Source organism: Myotis myotis, unplaced genomic scaffold (assembly GCF_014108235.1).
Source record: "Myotis myotis isolate mMyoMyo1 unplaced genomic scaffold, mMyoMyo1.p scaffold_m19_p_22, whole genome shotgun sequence".
Taxonomy (NCBI): Eukaryota; Metazoa; Chordata; class Mammalia; order Chiroptera; family Vespertilionidae; genus Myotis; species Myotis myotis.
In genome coordinates, this window is record NW_023416327.1 from 7,453,790 (window position 1) to 7,473,282 (window position 19,493).

Here is a 19,493-nt window from a genome sequence, read left to right on the forward strand (position 1 = left end):
GGAGGCGTCCGGCAGCTGGCGTGCGGCCTCGACGCGTGGGGCCTCTTTGAACCTCCACTCCCACTTACATATAAAAAGGGTCGACAAGGTTGCATCAGAAAATGTGTTGGGAATCACACTGTTGTCCCAAATATAAAATTGCATTGTCTTATTTAAGAAAACAATCGGAATTTAGACAAAATGGTACTGTATATTGTGTACCTATAGCGACCTACCTCTGATTTAAATTTAAAGTTGTACCTGAAAGTACTTGGTGAATAGCTTTAAGGAGAGCATCAGACCTTTACATCGTAATTGAGAAAGCCAGTCCATAGCCAATTGTACTGACCTGGGAGATTGTTGTTGTTAATCCTCACCTGAGGATATTTTTCCATTGACGTTTAAAGAGAGCGGAAGAGAGGGGGGAGAGAGAGAGAAAGAAACATTGATGTGAGAGAGACACATCGATTGGTTGCCTTCTGCTCACTCTCTAGCCATGAGCCAAACCGCCAGGGCCCACCTGGGGATGTTGAAATAGGCCCATTGGTTCCGTCAGAGAACCGACCTGTCTCCTCCCTGCTCCTGCCTGACCACGCCCATGTTTCCGTTTGCTTTGGAACAGGCTTCCACCTCTACCACAAGCTGCCCACAATCGTGCCCGAGAGCTGCCTCCTCATCATGGTCGGCCTTCTGCTCGGGGGCATTATCTTTGGTGTCGACGAGAAGTCGCCTCCCGCCATGAAGACAGACGTGTTCTTCCTGTACCTCCTGCCCCCCATCGTGCTGGACGCGGGCTACTTCATGCCCACCCGCCCATTCTTCGAGAACATCGGCACCATCTTCTGGTACGCCGTGGTGGGCACGCTGTGGAACTCCATCGGCATCGGCGTGTCCTTGTTCGGCATCTGCCAGATTGAAGCCTTCGGCCTGAGCGACATCACTTTGCTGCAGAACCTGCTCTTCGGCAGCCTGATCTCCGCCGTGGACCCTGTGGCCGTGCTCGCTGTCTTCGAGAACATTCACGTCAACGAGCAGCTCTACATCCTGGTCTTCGGGGAGTCCCTGCTGAACGACGCGGTGACAGTGGTAAGCCCCGCGCGGAGTGGCACCTGTGCTGCCCAGCCTCTCGGGCCGAATGCTCTGCTGTCTGTCTTGAAATTCTTACTAAGAATTTATTTACTGCCAAGTATCTGTTTGCCAGTCCACAGCGCACCTGCTCTGTGTCTGCCCTGGGCATGCCAATGCGTGGTCCCAGGAGCAGCTCCGAGGAGCCGGCCCTCCCAGCTCCCAGCGTGGTCACCTGGGCAGCCGCGAGCCTGCGGGAGGCAGCTGCATTGGGGGCAGGGCCGGCGGGCAGCCGATGCCCATGGAGTGGCCCCCCTCTGGAGGTCCTTTAGTCTGTCACGTGGGCAAAGCTCAGCACACAGCTCACTTCTGGTTGGCACTCAGCCAGCATTGTTCTGGGCTTCACCATTTTCCCACTAGTGGGTACTTATTCAGGAAATGCAAATTATTTTTAATTCTTATTAATTGGCACATAGTTAGAGGCAGAGGCAGAGGCAGTTAGGGTCCTGTGTCAGCCACAGGTACTGCCACCCCCTGCGGAGCCGCTCAGAGGGCTCGGCTGGTGAGGGGGTGCTGTGTCCCGGAGCCGTGTCCGGGGCAGGCACGGCGGGAATGGCAAGAGGCATGGGCGTCACTGACCTGTGCATGCGCACCTTGGGCTCAGGGCTTCATGACAACCTATAAATAGGTATTCTCCCCATTTTGCAAATAATAAAGTTGAGATAAAGCTTATTAAGTAACGTGTGTCTAAATAACTTAAGTAATTTATATAACCCCCCCATTAATTCCTGTTATTAAAATGTTATCGCTGAATCATTTAAAAGTTAGCATAAATTGACAGGGAGAGCCAGCATCCCCCTCTGGCAGTCTGTATGCAGACCCCTGACCTGGACAGAACATCATCTTGAAGGATGTCCGTTAACTCCATGTGGATATTATGTTTTAGAAAATAAATTTGATAAGGAAACCCAGGTTCAGAATAGCTGCCAAGAGGCTTTTAGACAGCCAAGTGAGCTCCGGGAACAGCCTACCTCCTTCACTCCATTGCTCATTAACAGCAGCCAGTCATTAACTCACCATCTTAGACTGTAGCGGGAAACAGCCATCACAAGGAAGAGATTTTATAACTCTTCTAGTTTCTGAAGGCGCCGAGTCCATGTGTGAGTTGTGTTTGGTCAGATACATCTTTCCCTGGTTGAGGGAGACGTGGGCAGTTCAGTGTGGGGCTCCCGGTCCTACTGAGTGTAAAGGGAACTACAGAGGCCTCACCCATGTTGCCGCTTCCTTCTAGGACAGGTAGCGGTCGGCCAGGCTCAGAAGCGGGAGCCTTGGCCCCGCTCTCAGGTCCCTCCCTCAGATGCCTCCGTGGTCCTCCTTCGAGTTTCTCAGGGACCAGGTCTCAGTGTATGAAGGCCCAGCCTTCCAGAGGCATGTCCTGGGCTTCCTCTCGGAGGCACAGAGCCGCCGGACGTGGCCCTATGGACGGGCAAGCTGCTGCCGGACCAGCACTGGAAGCAGGGCCAGGGCAGAGGACGGGCCGGCGGCCCCAAGGCCAAGGCCTGTGAGTCAGGGTGTAAGTTACGGTTTCACCCGAAAGCGCCTTCCTCGGTGGGTTGTGTGCCCTGGGCTGCCCCTTAGGTCCACGCCTGCACAATAAGAGGGCATGCCCAGCGCTGTGCCTGCCTATTGCTGAAGAATGAGATATTTATTTCACTGAACTGGTTGAACAGCGGAGTGAATTAGAAAACAGGTATAAGAATTATGATTCTGTCTCTTAGTCAGGCACCTTCAAATATAAAGGGGACATGTTTTCTGGAAGGTTTTTTGACTCAATCATCTAGTCTTATCTCTAGGAGAGGTGTAAGGAACTCATGGAACAGACAGAGATCTAAAAATACGGACCATGCCGTGGCCGTTGTGGCTCGGTTGTTTGGGCATCGTCCCATCCACTGAAAGGTTGCTGGTTCGATTCCCGGTCAGGGCACATGCCCGGGCTTCAGGCTTCATCCTTGGTGGGGGGTATGCAGAAGGCAGCCAATCGATGTTTCACTGTCACATGGATGTTTCTATCTCTCTCCCTCTCCCTTCCTCTCTTTGAATCAATTTTTAAAAATAAATAAATAAAAATGAAATTTAAAATTCTCCTTCACATTGGAGATCATTTAAAAAAATATACAGACCATGCTGCATACAGTGAAAATGATGAATCACTCTGAGTTGCAACTAGAAGTGCGGAGATTTCATGTTTAAATGTAGTCTGGAGGGTAAGTGAGATTGTGGGTCCCCAAGGCATGGTAAATTAAATACTGAGCTAGAAGAGTTGAAGGGTAGAAAACCTACCCAAAAATGTCTCAAAGCAAAGAGAAATTGATCATATATGACTGCACTCAAACTCTGTGTTCTTGCCTAGGGCAGGAGTGGGGAAATCCAGCCTGCGCGTAAGGCCTGCAGCATCATGTGGCCTGGCCCTGCCAAGGCATTAGGGGAGAGTTAATTAAGTGTTTGAACAAATAGAGCAGCTCATTTTTAAGCTGATAATTTTGTATGGCCTGTGAATGATGTTATAAATATCCAAATGGCCTGTGGCAGGGAAAGGTTCCCCACCCCTGGCCTAGGGTGATAGTGGATTGGATAGTGAGTGGAATTAACTGGAGAAATGACAGTCAGAAAAATAAAGGTGAGCTTTGTGCTTTCCCATATAATTAATATTTTAGGAAAACATTTAAAATCTCTTTTATTAGGCAAAGATTGCTAAGGTGCCCAGTTATTTGAGAAGTCTTGCTATTTCCACAGTAGTTCATAGTCAAATGGCTTAGCTTATTACATGGTAATTTCCAATATCATTTCTAGAACATGTTAATGCAGCCTAATATTCTAATACATTTTCCAAGAAGACTTAAAATTCTTCAACCTGCAATAGCCAGCATGGCCCAGAAGAGCTGGGTGTGCAGTGGATGTCGCCTCAGGAAGCTGGAGGGAATGTGGTGACCAATTGACACCTTACTTTGCTTTTTGCAAATGGCAGAATAGATTTAAAATTCCTCATCCAAAAATTATTATTCTTTGTGTTTCACATCAGAAAAAGTGACCTAAAAGCTGTTTTCTGGGACAGAAGGGTCTGAGAAAGGACTCTGAATCATTTGCATCTTTGCATCACGGTTTCACTGCATTATTGAACATTTTTAATCTGCCATCAAAATAGATAATTTGTGATGTTAGTAATATAAGTGTTTTAGAAACATAATTGTGAGAGAATGACTGTGAAGCACGCAGCTGTCAAATTAGCCCGTTACGGAAGTTGGCAAGGGTGCCCCTGGCATTTCAGGCTAAAAATACCCTCACCTGTGGGGTGACCTCTGCACAGACCAGCCACAGGCCAGCCGCGCCCGCGGGCAGAGCACACATGATTCAGATACAAACTCTAACACCAGAAGCACTTGCTGTGTAGATTCCCTGCAGTGAGGTTACAGGACTTAACTGGAATGAAGTCACTGGGTTGTGGTCAGTTGTAACTAGAAGAATTTTATCTTGTTCTGATCAGTAGGTATCAAGTTCAGTGTAAAGCAGGTGGGAGGTTATGGAAAGCTTTCTGGTTGCCAAGGTAACGCTGCTACCTAAGATGTTCCCTGCAGCCCTGCCCTGGCAGCTGACGGGAGGAGCGAGCCTGTGCCCAGCTCTGCCCTTTGCAAAACCTCAGGAACCTGAGAAGCAGGACGTAGCTCTGGTAGCTCTGAGGGATGGAGCTGTCAGGAAAACGCTCGGGGAAACAGCATGACTGTGTGCCTGCTGCTCCTTAGAAACTCGTGCTGGGCCTCACCAGTGGGCGGCGAGGGGCGGGGCGGGGGTCAAGAGACAGGGAGGGGAAGGGACGCGGACTCTGTGCACCAGGGGCTTGTAGTTCTGTTGGAGAGCTGAGGCACCTCAGAGGCAGCACCTGCAGCACAGCGTGGCCTCCCTGCAGGCCCTGGGTGGCTGGGAGTCCTCCAGCTGCAGGAGGCAGAGAGGGGTTGGCAGGGCAGTGGGAGGCCAGGCCGCTCTGGGAGGAAGAGCAGCTCCAGCTGGGCCAGGGAAGACAGGTACCCTTTTCCTAGATTTAGGAGCTGAGTTTCTACAAAAGAATACAACAACAACAACAACAAAAAACGCAGGATGGAAACCCCAGATGAGTAAGCATGGTGTGTATGGTCCTGGCCAGTGTGACTCAGTGGTCAGAGTGCCAGACCATGCATCGAAGGGCCGCAGGTTCAATTCCCAGTCAAGGACACGTACCTGGTTAGTTGCAGGTGGCTCCCTGGCCCTGGTGGGAGCAGCTTTGAGAGGCAACCAGTCAATGTGTCTCTCTCCCATTGGTGTTTCTCTCTCTCCCCCGCCCCCTCCCTCCCTTCCACTCTCTCTGAAAAGCAACGGGAAAGGTATCCTCCTGTGAGGATTAACACACACAATGAGTGAGGAGGTGAGTTTTGTGCAGCAGCGATGGGACCGCTCCCAGACGGAGGCGTTGGGAAAGCGGATTGACAAGAGAAGTGCGCCAGGTGTATGGCGCCTTCCCCAAGCCACGGTCCAGGATTTTAACCTTGAGCGTGCAAGATGGGATAAGTGAGTCTCGTGGTGCTGGGGCATTAGAGTGAGGCACTGGGGTCCTGGTGCGGCTGGAGGCGGGCGGCAGAGCTGAGTGCCTGAGTGGCTGGGGGCTGCCCGCGGAGAGGGCGGCTGGGCAGCCTGTCTCTCCGCGGGCAGCGAGTGACCTTCACCTTTGGCCTTGGCTGCCAGAGGGAAGGGGTTTAAATAGCACCTCCCTGAGCCGCTCTCAGGAAGCAGGTGGCTCGTTAGCTGATGAAACCCGAGGTGCGCAGAGGCCTCGGTTGCAAGTAGGAAGCAGCTGCTGCGTGGAGTGATGACGCCGGCAAGATGTTTCAGCCCTCGGCGGGCGAGGGAGCTGCTGTTCCTCTCTTGCCCGGGCCTCCTGACTGCCAGGCCCCGTGCTCCTGGTGTCACACCAGCACCGGGAGGAGGGACGCCCTGCCGGCTAAGTCATGAGCCTCTGCTGTTGTCTCAGGCCAGCAGGCGTTTATCGTCATCTACTGGGCACATGAAGTAAATCATGATGAGGCGTGGCCCTCGCCTACCGGGTGTATGGCCCAGTGGACAAGGGGAAGCCGTTACCCCACACCTGCAACGCGTAGCTCTAAGGGCCTCGGTGGGAGGAGGTGGCGAGATGGGTTTTCACTAGGACACACTCTGGTCGGCTCCCCCGTGGGTGACCTGGTAAGACTCGCCCGGCAGGCCCGGCGCCCTGGGCTCTGGGGTCGCCTCTGGCATTTTGTGTGATTGGGGGTGAATTTGAGTTTCTCAACCCAAGTGAGAGCTGGCATGGCCTGTCCTCGAACAGGCCTGTGTGCCCACAGGTCCCATCAGCCGGCTTTCCTGGGGTTCTGCCTGTCAATCTCAGTCAGGGGAACAGGGCACCTGCTTCCCTTGCGTTTCCGTGGCTGGTTCTGGGGGGAAGTGGTGGGTCAGCTGTCCCTTCTCGCTTCAGCTCAGAGGCCCTCGGCCATGTGTTGAAGGCATGTTGCCAGCGGACAGGAAGTGCCTGGCATTGTTGAAGCGTATTAAACTAACACTATGTAAAGACTGCAGATTTCTCAGAAACCAAGCAACAGTGTTCTCTTGTCACGTTAGAGGCACAAAATATGTGTGAAGTTGTAGCACGTGTATGCACCCACACATACACACTCACACATGCACACACATGCACACTCACACATATGCACCCACATGCACACAGGTTGCTGCTTCTTGAGAAGACTCCTTTGGGTCTCACATTGTACCAAGCACGTGCCTGTGTGGGGGGCTGGGGGGGGGCTAGGCAGAGGGCCTCGGGGGCCTGGGTGGAAGGTGCCCTCGGGTAGGGCACCAGCACTAGAGGACAGGTCCTTCCAGGGCGTTACCCCCGACAGGGCCTTGGAAGGTCACTGATTCACGGCCCCCTGTCAGGCATCAGTGGCACAGGCAGGGTGTGCCAGATGGCAACCAAGCATTCAAGGAGCTTCCAAGTGGCATCCAAACATTGATGTTTTTGGAGTAAGTTGTGCAATAATTTTGAATTCTCTTCTCACTTACTTTTAGAAAGAGTTTTCCTGACAACATGCTGTTATCAAAGCCTTTGGTTTAAAGCTATTGAATATGATTTAAATAAGCAAATGCATTGGAACTGCCACGGCCACCGCTTGGGTGCCCAGGAGGCACGTCCTCTGAGAGGCAGGCGCATGTGGGGGGGGGAGGTGGGGGGGGGTAAGGGGAGGTAAGAGGGAGGGAGGCTGGAAGAGCTGACCATGACCATGCGCTCCCTCCCCACAGGTCCTGTACAACCTGTTCAAGTCCTTCTGCCAGATGAAGACCATTGAGACTGTTGACGTGTTTGCCGGGATTGCCAACTTCTTTGTTGTGGGCATCGGCGGCATGTTGATCGGCATCTTCCTGGGATTCATAGCGGCATTTACCACGCGGTTCACACACAACATACGGGTGATCGAGCCACTCTTTGTCTTCCTGTACAGTTACTTGTCCTATATCACAGCCGAAATGTTTCACCTCTCAGGCATCATGGCGTAAGTATGTAATTCCTTGTTAAAGGCTCTTAAAGATGGCACTTCACCGGATTCATGTATTCTCAGCTAAACGTGTTAAAGTTAAGTTATGTGAAAAGTAGGTTTTCTTACATTCTTCTAAGAACAATTAAAAATGGGTTTCTTACTCTTTGTTTCAAAGAAATGAAAATATGCAGCAGCCAGATTCATACAGAAGCGATCTGGTGCCAAATGGAGACTGTGGGGTCTCATGTGAAACGTGGTCATCAGCTGTGGGGGTGACTGCCAGGGGCCACAAATTTCTGCGTGTGGCGCCCATTCCGGGGTGTCCATGCGGGCTGTGCACTACCCGAAGGTGCCATCACCCCAACGCGCTTGTTCTGGGTTGGCTCATGTGAACGCAGATTACTCTCTTAGTAGCAGAAAACCTTCCTTCTGGCGGGAGATTTTACTTTAACTAATAGCTTAATGTCATTCACAGTAAGGCAGTGGATAATCACGTAGTTTATATTTTAAATAAAGAAACTTGACCATAGAGCAGGAAATGCATAAAGCAGGGGTTGTTTCTTTACTGAAGGGTTCTCACACGCGGGCTGAAGGGTGGCAGGGCTCGGACCCGGAGCCTTTGGAGGGAGCCGCCTCACGGGGCGGGGTGAGCCTCTGGGAGGTGTCACACCGCACGCGGTCCGGGGGCGCTGGCAGCGATGGGCGCCTGCGTGTTGACTGGGCAGGAGCTTACACAGGCTGCTGTGTGCTGGTCTCCAGGCCGGGCCTGCTGTGCAGATTTCCAGTGCTGCCGTCACGTAGACTGCTTCTCCTGCGCGTGTCCTCTCGCCATCTGACTTAGTGCTGCTCCGATTAAGGACTGTTTGGTCGCCTCCTCTCACACCTTTCAGTCAGAAGCAGGTGCAGTGGTGCAGGGAGGCGGTGCCTCTGCACAGGCGATGGGGCCACTGTGATGAGAGCCACGAGGTACAAGGGTGGGCGGTTGTCTGCTTCACAGGGAACCTGAGTGAAGCAACGTGACCCAGCTGGGCCCAGCAGCGGAGTGTTCTGATCCTCCCGGTGCCGTTCATGCCGTCTGCGTGCCTCCCGGCCGCTCAGTGTTCGCTGACAGTGTCACGGGCCGTGCGTGGCAGCTGGCTCCCGGGTCCCGGGCGGAGTCACGGGTGGGCTCTGTGTCTAGTCTCCAGACCAACCTGGGGCACGTGGGGTAAGAGCCTTGGCTGTATGGTCCCGTGGGCACACGTAAGTGTTCTGGAACCCCACACAGTTATCGGGGGGTGTCCATCTGCCCGGGGTGGGACGGCCAGCATGTGGGGCAGGGCGTGCTGGTGGGGCTGGGGTCCTGGTGCGTCCCTGCTGGGCAGTGCCCCTGAGGCCAGGTCCACAGAGCAGAGACGAGCTGCAAGCCCTGACCTGCTGTGGAGACGGGCTCAGGGGCTCCGGGGCTCTGGGGGCCGGGACCAGGGACCAGGAGGGCCACACTGGTGGGCGGGTGGAAAGCATCACTTCCGTTTCCCACTTGAAAGTAAACATTTAGTTCACAGCCTCGTGTGCAGAAAAGGCCTTTGTACATGCAAGCGACGATGGCCCTTGCACACAGCGCACTAAGCAACAAGCTAACCCACAGTGTGCCGTCACAGGGGTCTGAGCCTCTGGGTCTGGAATTCCGTGCGCACCCAGTCGCAGTTTGCTCCGAGAAGCCACCCCTGTTTTCCGATGTGGGGCAATCAGCATCCTGTTCCCCGCTCGGCCGCGTGGGGTGCTTCTGTATGTCCACGGCACAGACGCGCCTGCCCCTCGGAAAGTGCACGGTGTGCACGTCCTCCTGCGATTACCTTGGGACGTTGGACAGGGAGCCCAGTGCAGTGATGCGGCTAAAACTGCATGGCCGCGTGCACCTCTTCCATAGAACTAGTCATTTTTCCGCATTTGGATTGCACTGGGTTTAGAAAGTCCTGTCATACTTCATGCTAGTTGCACGCTCTTTTGCAACTTGCAAGCACATGTGAAGGTATGGGGTGAAGGCATGTGGCGAGCTGTGCTGAGCAGCTCAGCAGTCCCCCTTTTATGCTGAAGAGAAACGGGCAGCCGCGTGGAAGCCAAGTGGCCCAGGTGAGCAGCTCGCGCGCTGAGAGGGAGGTCAGCAGCCTCTCCGAACCTGAACCTGTAGCTCGTGGACGGAGAACGTGTTCTCCCGGGTTCTGCCTGCCCTCCTCCTCGCTCCTTCCCACCCAGCCCTCTCCCCTCCCTCCTCTTCCCATTGCCTTTCAGTCCCGGCCCTTTGTGCTTTGGCTCTGACCCGGTGGACAGGGGCAGCCTGTGCTGGAATGAGGTCATTTACCCCGTGGGTAGTTAGGATGGAGTCTGATGAGCAGGAACATCCTTCTGGGTACCAGAAGGCGTGGGTCTGGTGCAAAAGGCAACCAGTCTCTTTGGTAAGAGCGCTGGACGGGGCTCGGCCGTTTCTCTAGGCGATTTCCGTGGCAGGGACCTCGGGCTTCACGGAGCTTCCATGTGGCAGTTTATCTTTTTGTCATGAAATTGTGGCTTGATATGATTTTCAATGACCAAGAGTAACTTAAATTGTACCAGGTAGGATTACAGGGGTCTCCTCCATCTTATGTTGCTTGGAGAGCTGAATGGTGGGCTGTCTCAGGTTTGTTTCCCTGTGTGGCCTCTCCTAATAATTTAAAACCTAATTTAGTGCTAAGGAATTATTTACACACACAGCTCCCTGTGTGTCCAAGAGGGTCTAGCTGCAAACACTGAGAGGGTAGATGAAACCCGTTTCCTACTGCACTCCTGCTCATGTCTAAGGTGGACTCAGTTTTGCAGCAGGGAAAGTGTGTGTGGTGTGCACATGTGTGTGCGCATGTGTGTGAGAGTGTGTGCACATTTGTGTGAGAGAATATGCTCATGTGTGTGCATATGTGAGAATGTGCATGTGCGTGGATATGCACGTGCGTGCACATTGTGTGAGGATGCATTGTGTGCACATGTGTGAATGCACACCATGCATACGTGTGGATGTGTACATGCATGTGTGTGTGAATGTGCATGTGTGTGAACGTGTGTGCATGTGTGAATGTGCACATGTGTGTGCACATTGTATGAGAATGTGTGCGTGTGTGTGAATGTGCACATGTGTGTGACTATGAATGTGTATGTGTGTGTATGTGGGTGTGGGTGTGTTTCAGGACGCATTTCCATGGCACTGGAGCTAAGTTAAGTTAAGGAAAGTTTCATAGTCCCTGAGCAAGAAACTTCCCATCTCAGTGGCATCGCCCCCTGAGTGTCACAGCACTATAGCCGGGGACATAGAAGAAGCCAAGTTGTTGTTGATTTTAGAAATTCTTGTCTTGTCTCGTGTTTTTGGCTTTACTCCGAAACATGCTCAGAAATAGCACACGGCTTTCCCCAGGCCCTCTCCCTTCCCCGGGGACCCCGGCAGATGCCTACGCTCAGGCCCGGGCATAACTCAGTGGGCCCTCTCCCTGTGGCCCGGCATTTCTCCGGTCCCTGCCTTGCATCCCACACAGTCTCTTGTGCTCGTCAGTGGGCGCAGAGCACGTTGTCCTAAAGGAGGAGCTTTGGTCCCCGCATCCTGCGGGGGGCGCTGCTTTCTCTTCGATGTGCTCCGGGAAGTTCAGAAACGGCTCAGCCCTCCTGCAGGTAGGAGAGCAGGCATCGGTATTTCTTAGTTTTGTTTTCATGGGTTAATAATTCCTTAACCTTTCCTCCTTCGAGGATGCTTAGAATGTGTTCTGTTTGGTGTTTCGATTATTCTCGAAGCATTATTGCAAAGAAAAGAGTGGTAATTGTTAGTCTCATGTTGTGAACGACTGAATTGAGGCCCAGGTGGACATAAATCAGGACTGTGTGTGAGACTTGGGCCCTGGTCAGCAGTTATCTGGCCAGTCCAGGACATGACCCCATTTCCCCCTTATAAGCCAAACAAGCACATTTTAAAGATTCTTACAATGAGGATTCCCAGAGCACATTCTTTCTTCTTCCTGTGTTCTTTGTGTGAGTTGCTCATTATCATGCACCTAACACTCCGATAAACTCGGAGAGTGTGCCTGTTTGTCGTTCTGAACTTCTATCTGGTTCCCCTTCTGTGCCCAGCACCCGCGGCACTTAGACCATCTCTTCCAGAGGCGATCAGGTGCAGCCACAGCCCCACATGCCAGACGCTCCTGGTTACAGCGTGTCAGGGGCACTGGTCTTCTCGGGAAAGAGCACGTGGCATCGCAGGACACAGAGCTTCGTATGTCTGTGTGCATCTATGTGTGTGCATATGAGCAAGGTGGGCTTCTCTTCATCATTTTCCCAGCCCTGTCTCATGTTTGCCGAATGTCTTTCTTACTGCAGGACCGCGACTGGGAGCTTTAACAGGCACTCTGCCCGGTGTCCCCTGGATGAGCACTTGCTCACGCCCTGGCCTGGCCTCCAGGCCCACCCATGGGCCTCAGCCTCCCAGATAGAGAGCGAGCAGAACACCAGCTTGCTCCCAGGGGCGCTGTCACACTTGCAGCCCGCCTCCATCCCCACCCCAACCCCTGGGCCTGCACACACGCCAGTTCTCAGGAGAAATGACCGTGAAGGACCGAGTCCGGTGCATGAGCATGGTCTTCACCCTGCAGCCAGCACCTAAAGCGGCTGTTCACCTCCCAACAGTTCAAATCGTCCATATCAAAATGACCCCCAGAGTGAGGTGCTGGTCACCTGTGTCACCTCGCAGTTACCGTCTGTTCTCACGTGTATTCACATGTACAGCGCAGCATTGCTGACCAGGCCGCAGGCTGTGCCTTGGATCCCAAAACTGATTCTTACCCCTGCAGGTGTGCACTTCGGGCCTCCATCATCCCCTCCCCCATGCCCCGGCCCCGCCCAGCAGCCACCGCCTGCTCTCTGTTTCTGTGGCTTCCGTTTCTTTCCCTTCCACATACAAGTGAGGTCATTCCCTCCACCGATGGCTGTCACACTCTATAGAGAACGTCTGCTTGTGAGCAGGGGCGGTCCGGGAGTCAGGGAGGAGCAGAGTGGAGGCTTCTTCTGAGGGGCTTGTGAGGACTGAGGAGTCAGTGGAGCCTCCTGAGGGAGGACTGTGTCGCCCCCGCCCACACTCGGGGCGGGGGTGGTCACCCTCCAGCCTGGCTGCGCCGGGCCCCCCGAGGGAACGGGGTCCCTCCGTAGGCACGAGCACAGCCCTTCAAACAGACTCCCTGGGTTTGGGCATTTTCTATTTTTCACAAACAGTAATGGCACTTACACAACAGTTAACGTTCAAAATAGTATGTTTTCTTGCCTTATCTTTTTAAAAGTAAAACAACATTAAGGATGTTATTTAACCTCTGATTGTGTCTGGATGTGCTCTGCAGGCTGACAGCAGAGCCTGTCTGCTGTGGTCTGTGGGAAATACAGTTACACATGATTCTCAGTCACAGGCATCACAGGCACAGCCCGTGGTCAGTCGCAGGAGTCAGCAGGACTCACCACAGCGTGGGTGCGGGGTGTGAGGCGCGGTGAGAATGCAGTAAGCAGCATGTGGCATATGGCACAGTTCTGAGCAGCATGGACGAAAACTGAACACGGCCACCTAGTGAGCGCCAGCATGGCATGTTCCCTCTGTGGGGCTCACTGTAGGGGTGCCTTTTTATTAAGAACAAACTGGTAAAAGGATGTAGTTGGGGCCTTCGGCACCGATGGTCTACGGCCGCCTCTCAGTGCCATCTCCCAGCAGCTTCACCCCGGCCGCTCACAAACGCCTGGCCCTCAGGGAGGCAGCAAACAAACAGAAGCCAAGGGGTCGCACCTCCATGGTTGAAGATGATCCGGGGGATTCCAGAGCCGCTCAGCTCCCCAGGCTCCTCACACGGGCTGAGTGACCAGGAAAACTGTTCTCCACAGGACAGCATGATGGGGCTGGCCATGCCCAAGTGGAAGCCTTAAGGACAGAGAGAAGGGCAGCTGGGTAGACAGAGCCCTGAACCAAAGGCTCAGGGGGCTCCTGCCGCAGCAGGGGCGCTCAGGCGGCGAGGAGAGTGGGGGCCTGGTCTCGGCCTGTTTGGTTCTGTAAGCTCAGAGCCTTTGGCAGCTGTAGGCAGAGAGGGAACACGTTGTGTACAGGTTGCTGTAGTGGATTCAGCTTCTTACCCCATCACAGAGCCCCGGTGGTTCACTGGAGCTCTGGGTAAAGGCTGAGCCATGGCCTCGGGCTCCTGGAGGCCAGGACTGCCAATCGCCGCTGGCAGGAGAGGGAAGGTGCCTGGGAGAGACAGGTAGAGAGAAAGCTGTGAAGATGCCTGTATTCTAGACCAGACAAGAGAAGATAGGAACCTACACGGACCAAGGAGTGAAAATAAGAGAAGGGAAGGGAAAACAGATGGCAAAGTGTAATTAAGTCCACAAGAGTCCTCAAATCTGATGTTATCCCTCATTTTCATCCTCCAATAAAATTTTAAATGAAGTGATTCAAGTTTCAGCTCTTTCTCATTCATTCTCCCTGCCCTGACCTCTGGCGATGATCCACGTGCTTTCCTCCAAAGCAGACATGTTTAGGGGCCTCCTGGGGTTTCCACACACGGAGTCCAGGCCCAGCCAGACACCCCGACTCCATAGGCCTGGGAGACGCCCAGGTGTTTTCCCAAGGGTTTCTAGTAATTATGTCGTCCACAGACCATACTTTTTTAAAATCTTTATTATTGGAAGTATTACATATGTCCCCTTTCTTCTCCCAATGACCCCTTCTAGCTCCCCACCGCCCGCCCTAGGCCTTCACCACCCCACTGTCTGTGTCCATGGATTATGCATATATGTATTTAAATTCCTGGGTTGATCACTTCCCACCCATCCCCACCTTCCCTCTGAGATTCCACAGTCTGTTCTATGCTTCTATGTCTGTGGGTCTATTTTGTTCATCAGTTTATTTTGTTCATTAGATTCCGCAAATGAGTGAGATCATGTGATACTTGACTTTCTCTAACTGACTTATTTCACTTAGCATGATACTCTCAAGGTCCCTTCATGCTGTCTCAAAGTGTAAGAGATCCTTCTTTTTTACTGCTGCATAGTATTCCATGGTATAAATGTACCACAGCTTTTTATCTTCTCTTCTGCTGATGGGCACTTAGGCTGTTTCCAGATCTTAGCTATTGTAAATTGCACTGCTATGTACATAGGGGTGCATATGTTCTTTCTGATTGGTGTTTTGTGTTTCTTAGGATATATTCCTAGAAGTGGGGTCATTGGGTCAAATGGCAGTTCCATATTTAATTTTTTGAGGAATCTCCATACTGTTTTCCACAGTGGCTGCCCCAGTCTGCATTCCCACCAGCAGTGCACTAGGGTGCCCTTTTCTCCACATCCTCACCAGCACTTGTCATTTATTGATTTGTTGATGGTAGCCATTCTGACAGGTGTGAGGTGATACCTCATTGTCATTTTAATTTGCATCTCTCTGATGATCAGTGCTTTGAGCATGTTTTCATATGTCTCTTGGACTCTGTATGTCCGCTTTGGAGAAGTGTCTACTTAGGTCCTTTGCCCATTTTTTAAATTTGGATTGTTTGTCTTCCTTTTGTTAAGTTGTATGAGTTTCTTATATATTTTGGATGTTAACTCTTTATCAGATGTATCATTGCCAAATGTGTTCTCCCATAGAGTGGGCTCCCTTTTCGTTTTGTTGATGGTTTCTTTTGCTGTGCAGAAGCTTTTTATTTTGATGTAGTCCCATTTGTTTATTTTCTCTTTAGTTTCCATTGCCCTAGGAAATGTATCTGTAAACATATTGCTACAAGAGATGTCTGAGATTTTGCTGCCTATGGTTTCTTCTAGGATTTTTATGATTTCATGGCTTACATTTAAGTCTTTTATCTATTTTGAGTTTATTCTTGTGTATGCTATAAGTTGTTGGTCTAGTTTCATTTTTTTTGCATGTATCTTGTCCAATTTTCCCAGCGCCATTTATTGAAGAGACTGTTTTGACTCTGTTGTATGCTCTTGACTCCTTTGTCAAATATTAATTGAGAATAATGGTTTGGGTTGATTTCTGGGTTCTCTATTGTGTTCCATTGGTCTATATGCCTGTTCTTGTGCCAGTACCAGGTAGTTTTGATTACAGTGGCTTTGCACTATAACTTGAAACCTGGTATTGTGATCCTTCCAACTTTGTTCTTCTTTCTCAAGATTGCTGAAGCTATTCGGGGTCTTTTTTGGTTCCATATGAAGTTTTGGCATATTTGTTCTAAATCTGTGAAATATGCCATAGGTATTTTAATAGGCATTACATTGAATCTGTAGATTGCTTTGGATGGTATGGATGTTTTAATAATATTGATTCTACCAATCCATGAACATGGTATATTCTTCCACTTATTTATGTCTTCCTCTATCTCTTTTTTCAATGTCCTGTAGTTTTCAGAGTACAAGTCTTTTACCTCCTTGGTTAAGTTTATTCCTAAGTATCTTAATTTTTCTGTTGCAATTATAAATTAGATTTTTTTAGTTTCTTTTTGTGTGAGTTCATTATTGGTGTATAAAAATGCTATGAATTTTTGGGTGTTAATTTTGTATCCTGCTACATTGCTGAATTAATATATTAAGTCTAGAAGTTTTTTGGTGGAGTCTTTAGGGTTTTCTATGTACAATATCATACGCAGACCATACTTTTTAGTAGCACTGCAGTAAGAGCAGTAAAAGTGAACTGTACCACAAAGAAGACTCACTGATGCTCCCAGTGCTGGTGTGGAACCCTGAGAGGTCTGGGTGTTTACTAGGTGCAGGGCTGTTGCATGCTGTTTCTCAGACCCAGGTCCCACAGCAGCTCACCCCAACACAAGTAGTTCTCCAGCGGGAGACCTTCCATTTCATCATCCAGATCCAGGCTCAGTTCCTGCCTCTCAGGACTTTGTCAGCACTGCCCTCCAGAGCAGGGGACCCCATGGCTTTCCTGATGCTTGGGTTTCATTACACTTTTGACAGTGGTTGTGGTCCTCTATGTGTTCATTCTTGCCACAAAGCCGTGCCTGTTTTACTTTCCAGTAAGTGCTCCATAAACATTAGTTGAATTGAATTGAAAGCATACAAAGGGGGAAAAACAACACAAAGATGTGGAAAAATCCATGAAACTGGCAAGACTACATGAAAAATCAAGCACTTACAATGGCTTGAATTTACTTTATTTCATTTTTGATAGTTTTAAGAAAGGTTGTTCAGTTTTAATGCCTGGATCCTGCTTTGAAAACAATTATTTTCTTGCATTTTCCCATATGTCATGCTCACTCTTTCTTGGTTGTCAGGTTTCCTGGAAGAGGCAATGCGTTGTGTAGGAATCACACCCCGGGCACTGTTTGACCTCATGAGAGAGTGCTGCACTCTGAGAAGACACAATGCCCCTCCCCCCCGCCCACCCAGTCTCTGCCAGACCCAGCTCACACAGCGCCTATGCTCCCCACCGAGGCACAGCTTGCACTTTCATATTTGGCAAAGTCTTTATGGAGAACATACACATATTACTTGGGCTGTATTTTTGTGCAATTGAATCCATACTTTTTTAAAAATATATATTTTTATTGATTTCAGAGAGGAAGGGAGAGAGAGAGAGATAGAAACATCAGTGATGAAAGAGAATCATTGATCTGCTGCCTCCTGCATGCCCTCTACTGGGGATTGAGCCCACAACCCAGCATGTGCCCTGACTGGAAATCGAACCGTGACCTACTGGTTCATAGGTGCCACACTGGCCAGGCTGAGTCCATACTTTTAAAGATCAGATATAGATATGGAATGGCAGCAAAAGAATTTTACAACATTCTTTTCATCTGTTTAATTCTAAGCAGTTTAGAGCACAGAAAAGGTCTCCTTACATGGGAATAGAAATTAAAGAATTTACCACTCTTGAAAAAAGTAAAAGCAGTTGTTACTTATAAATGGAACTAATGGAGGTTTCATGTGTATGTGTAAACACAGGCAGGATATGCATTCGTATCTGCACAACGAGAAACCTGCTGCCACTGCCCACCTCAGATGTGCCTGGTCCCTCCGGTTAACAGATCATGATCAAGAATGGAGGGTGTAGATTGTATTAAGCTAGACTCAGTCAGCAGTGGTTGAACATGCGCTCAGGACCATGACAGGCAGAGAACCATGCTAAGCATACTGAACGCTGCCCGCTGCCCTCTCCAAGCATCCATTCTGTGGTGAGGAACAGAACACCCACAGAGGCCAGCTGCAGTGCCTGCGAGGGCATAGTCATGGAATACTGTGGAAAGAGTTTTGGTTGGAATTTTCTATTAGGAAAACAGTCAAATAACAGATCATCTAAATAGAAAGTCTGATCCCCCAACTTTCCCTCCAAAGATTTGAGGTCGTGTTCACTGGCCTGAATTCTTTCTATGCTGAGTTTAGAGTGACAGAACAATGAAGAAACCTCAATAGTGGTAAATGTGAAAGCCACTTACAGTGCTCTAACTTCTCTCTCTACACTGGTGATAATCACCGTACAGTTATGTTAAAACATAATGTGAGGCAAGATAAGAGGAGAAGGCACCAGTGAATTCTATACTTACCTTACCTCCATGTGGTGCACAGAATGGGTCCTAACCCTGTCAAAACATGAACATGTCTTAGGATGTTATATGGGCAGGTGTTACATTGGATTTTCAAAACAAAATGACAAACCATTGCAGGAAACAAATCAACTCCAACCCCTAGGTCTATGTCCTCCAGACCCATCCTCCATGCATCCTCTGGATCTCCAGACCCATACTCCACGCATCCTTCTGATCCTCCTGACCCATCCTCCACGCATACTTCTGATCCTCCAGACCCGCCCTCCACGCATCCTTCTGGTCCTCCAGGCCCATCCTCCATGCGTCCTTCTGGTCCTCCAGACCCATCCTCCATGCATCCTTCTGGTCCTCCAGACCAATCCTCCGTGCATCCTTCTGGTCATCCAGACCCGTCCTCCATGCATCATTCTGGTCCTCCAGACCATCCTCCATGCATCCTTCTGGTCCTACAGTCCCGTCCTCCACACATCCTTCTGGTCCTCCAGACCCGTCCTCCATGCATCCTTCTGGTCCTCCAGACCAATCCTCCATGCATCCTTCTGGTCCTCCAGACCCATCCTCCATGCATCCTTCTGGTCCTCCAGACCCATCCTCCATGCATCCTTCTGGTCCTCCAGACCCGTCCTCCATGCATCCTTCTGGTCCTCTAGACCCATCCTCCATGCATCCTTCTGGTCCTCCGGACCCATCCTCCATGCATCCTTCTGGTACTCCAGACCCGTCCTCCATGCATCCTTCTGGTCCTCCAGACCCATCCTCCATGCATCCTTCTGGTCCTCCGGACCCATCCTCCATGCATCCTTCTGGTACTCCAGACCCGTCCTCCATGCATCCTTCTGGTCCTCCAAACCCATCATCCATGAGTCCTTCTGGTCCTCCGGACCCATCCTCCATGCATCCTTCTGGTACTCCAGACCCTTCCTCCATGCATCCTTCTGGTCCTCCAGACAAATCCTCCATGCATCCTTCTGGTCCTCCAGACCAGTCCTCCATGCATCCTTCTGGTCCTCCAAACCCATCGTCCATGAGTCCTTCTGGTCCTCCGGACCCATCCTCCATGCATCCTTCTGGTACTCCAGACCCGTCCTCCATGCATCCTTCTGGTCCTCCAGACACATCCTCCATGCATCCTTCTGGTCCTCCAGACCCGTCCTCCATGCATCCTTCTGGTCCTCCAAACCCATCCTCCATGAGTCCTTCTGGTCCTCCGGACCCATCCTCCATGCATCCTTCTGGTCCTCCAGACCCGTCCTCCATGCATCCTTCTGGTCCTCCAGACAAATCC

At 51.0% G+C, this 19,493-nt stretch overlaps 1 protein-coding gene across 2 annotated transcripts in view; it reads left to right on the forward strand.

The window, feature by feature from the left end:
* SLC9A2 (solute carrier family 9 member A2) overlaps positions 1 to 19,493 on the forward strand; it is a 128,187-nt gene that overhangs the window by 53,473 nt on the left and 55,221 nt on the right. For both annotated transcript variants that reach the window (XM_036355480.1, XM_036355481.1), the window contains exons 2-3: positions 602 to 1,065; positions 7,402 to 7,652. In XM_036355480.1, coding sequence (XP_036211373.1) covers positions 602 to 1,065; positions 7,402 to 7,652 — 715 coding nt within the window. The remainder of the gene's footprint in view (positions 1 to 601; positions 1,066 to 7,401; positions 7,653 to 19,493) is intronic.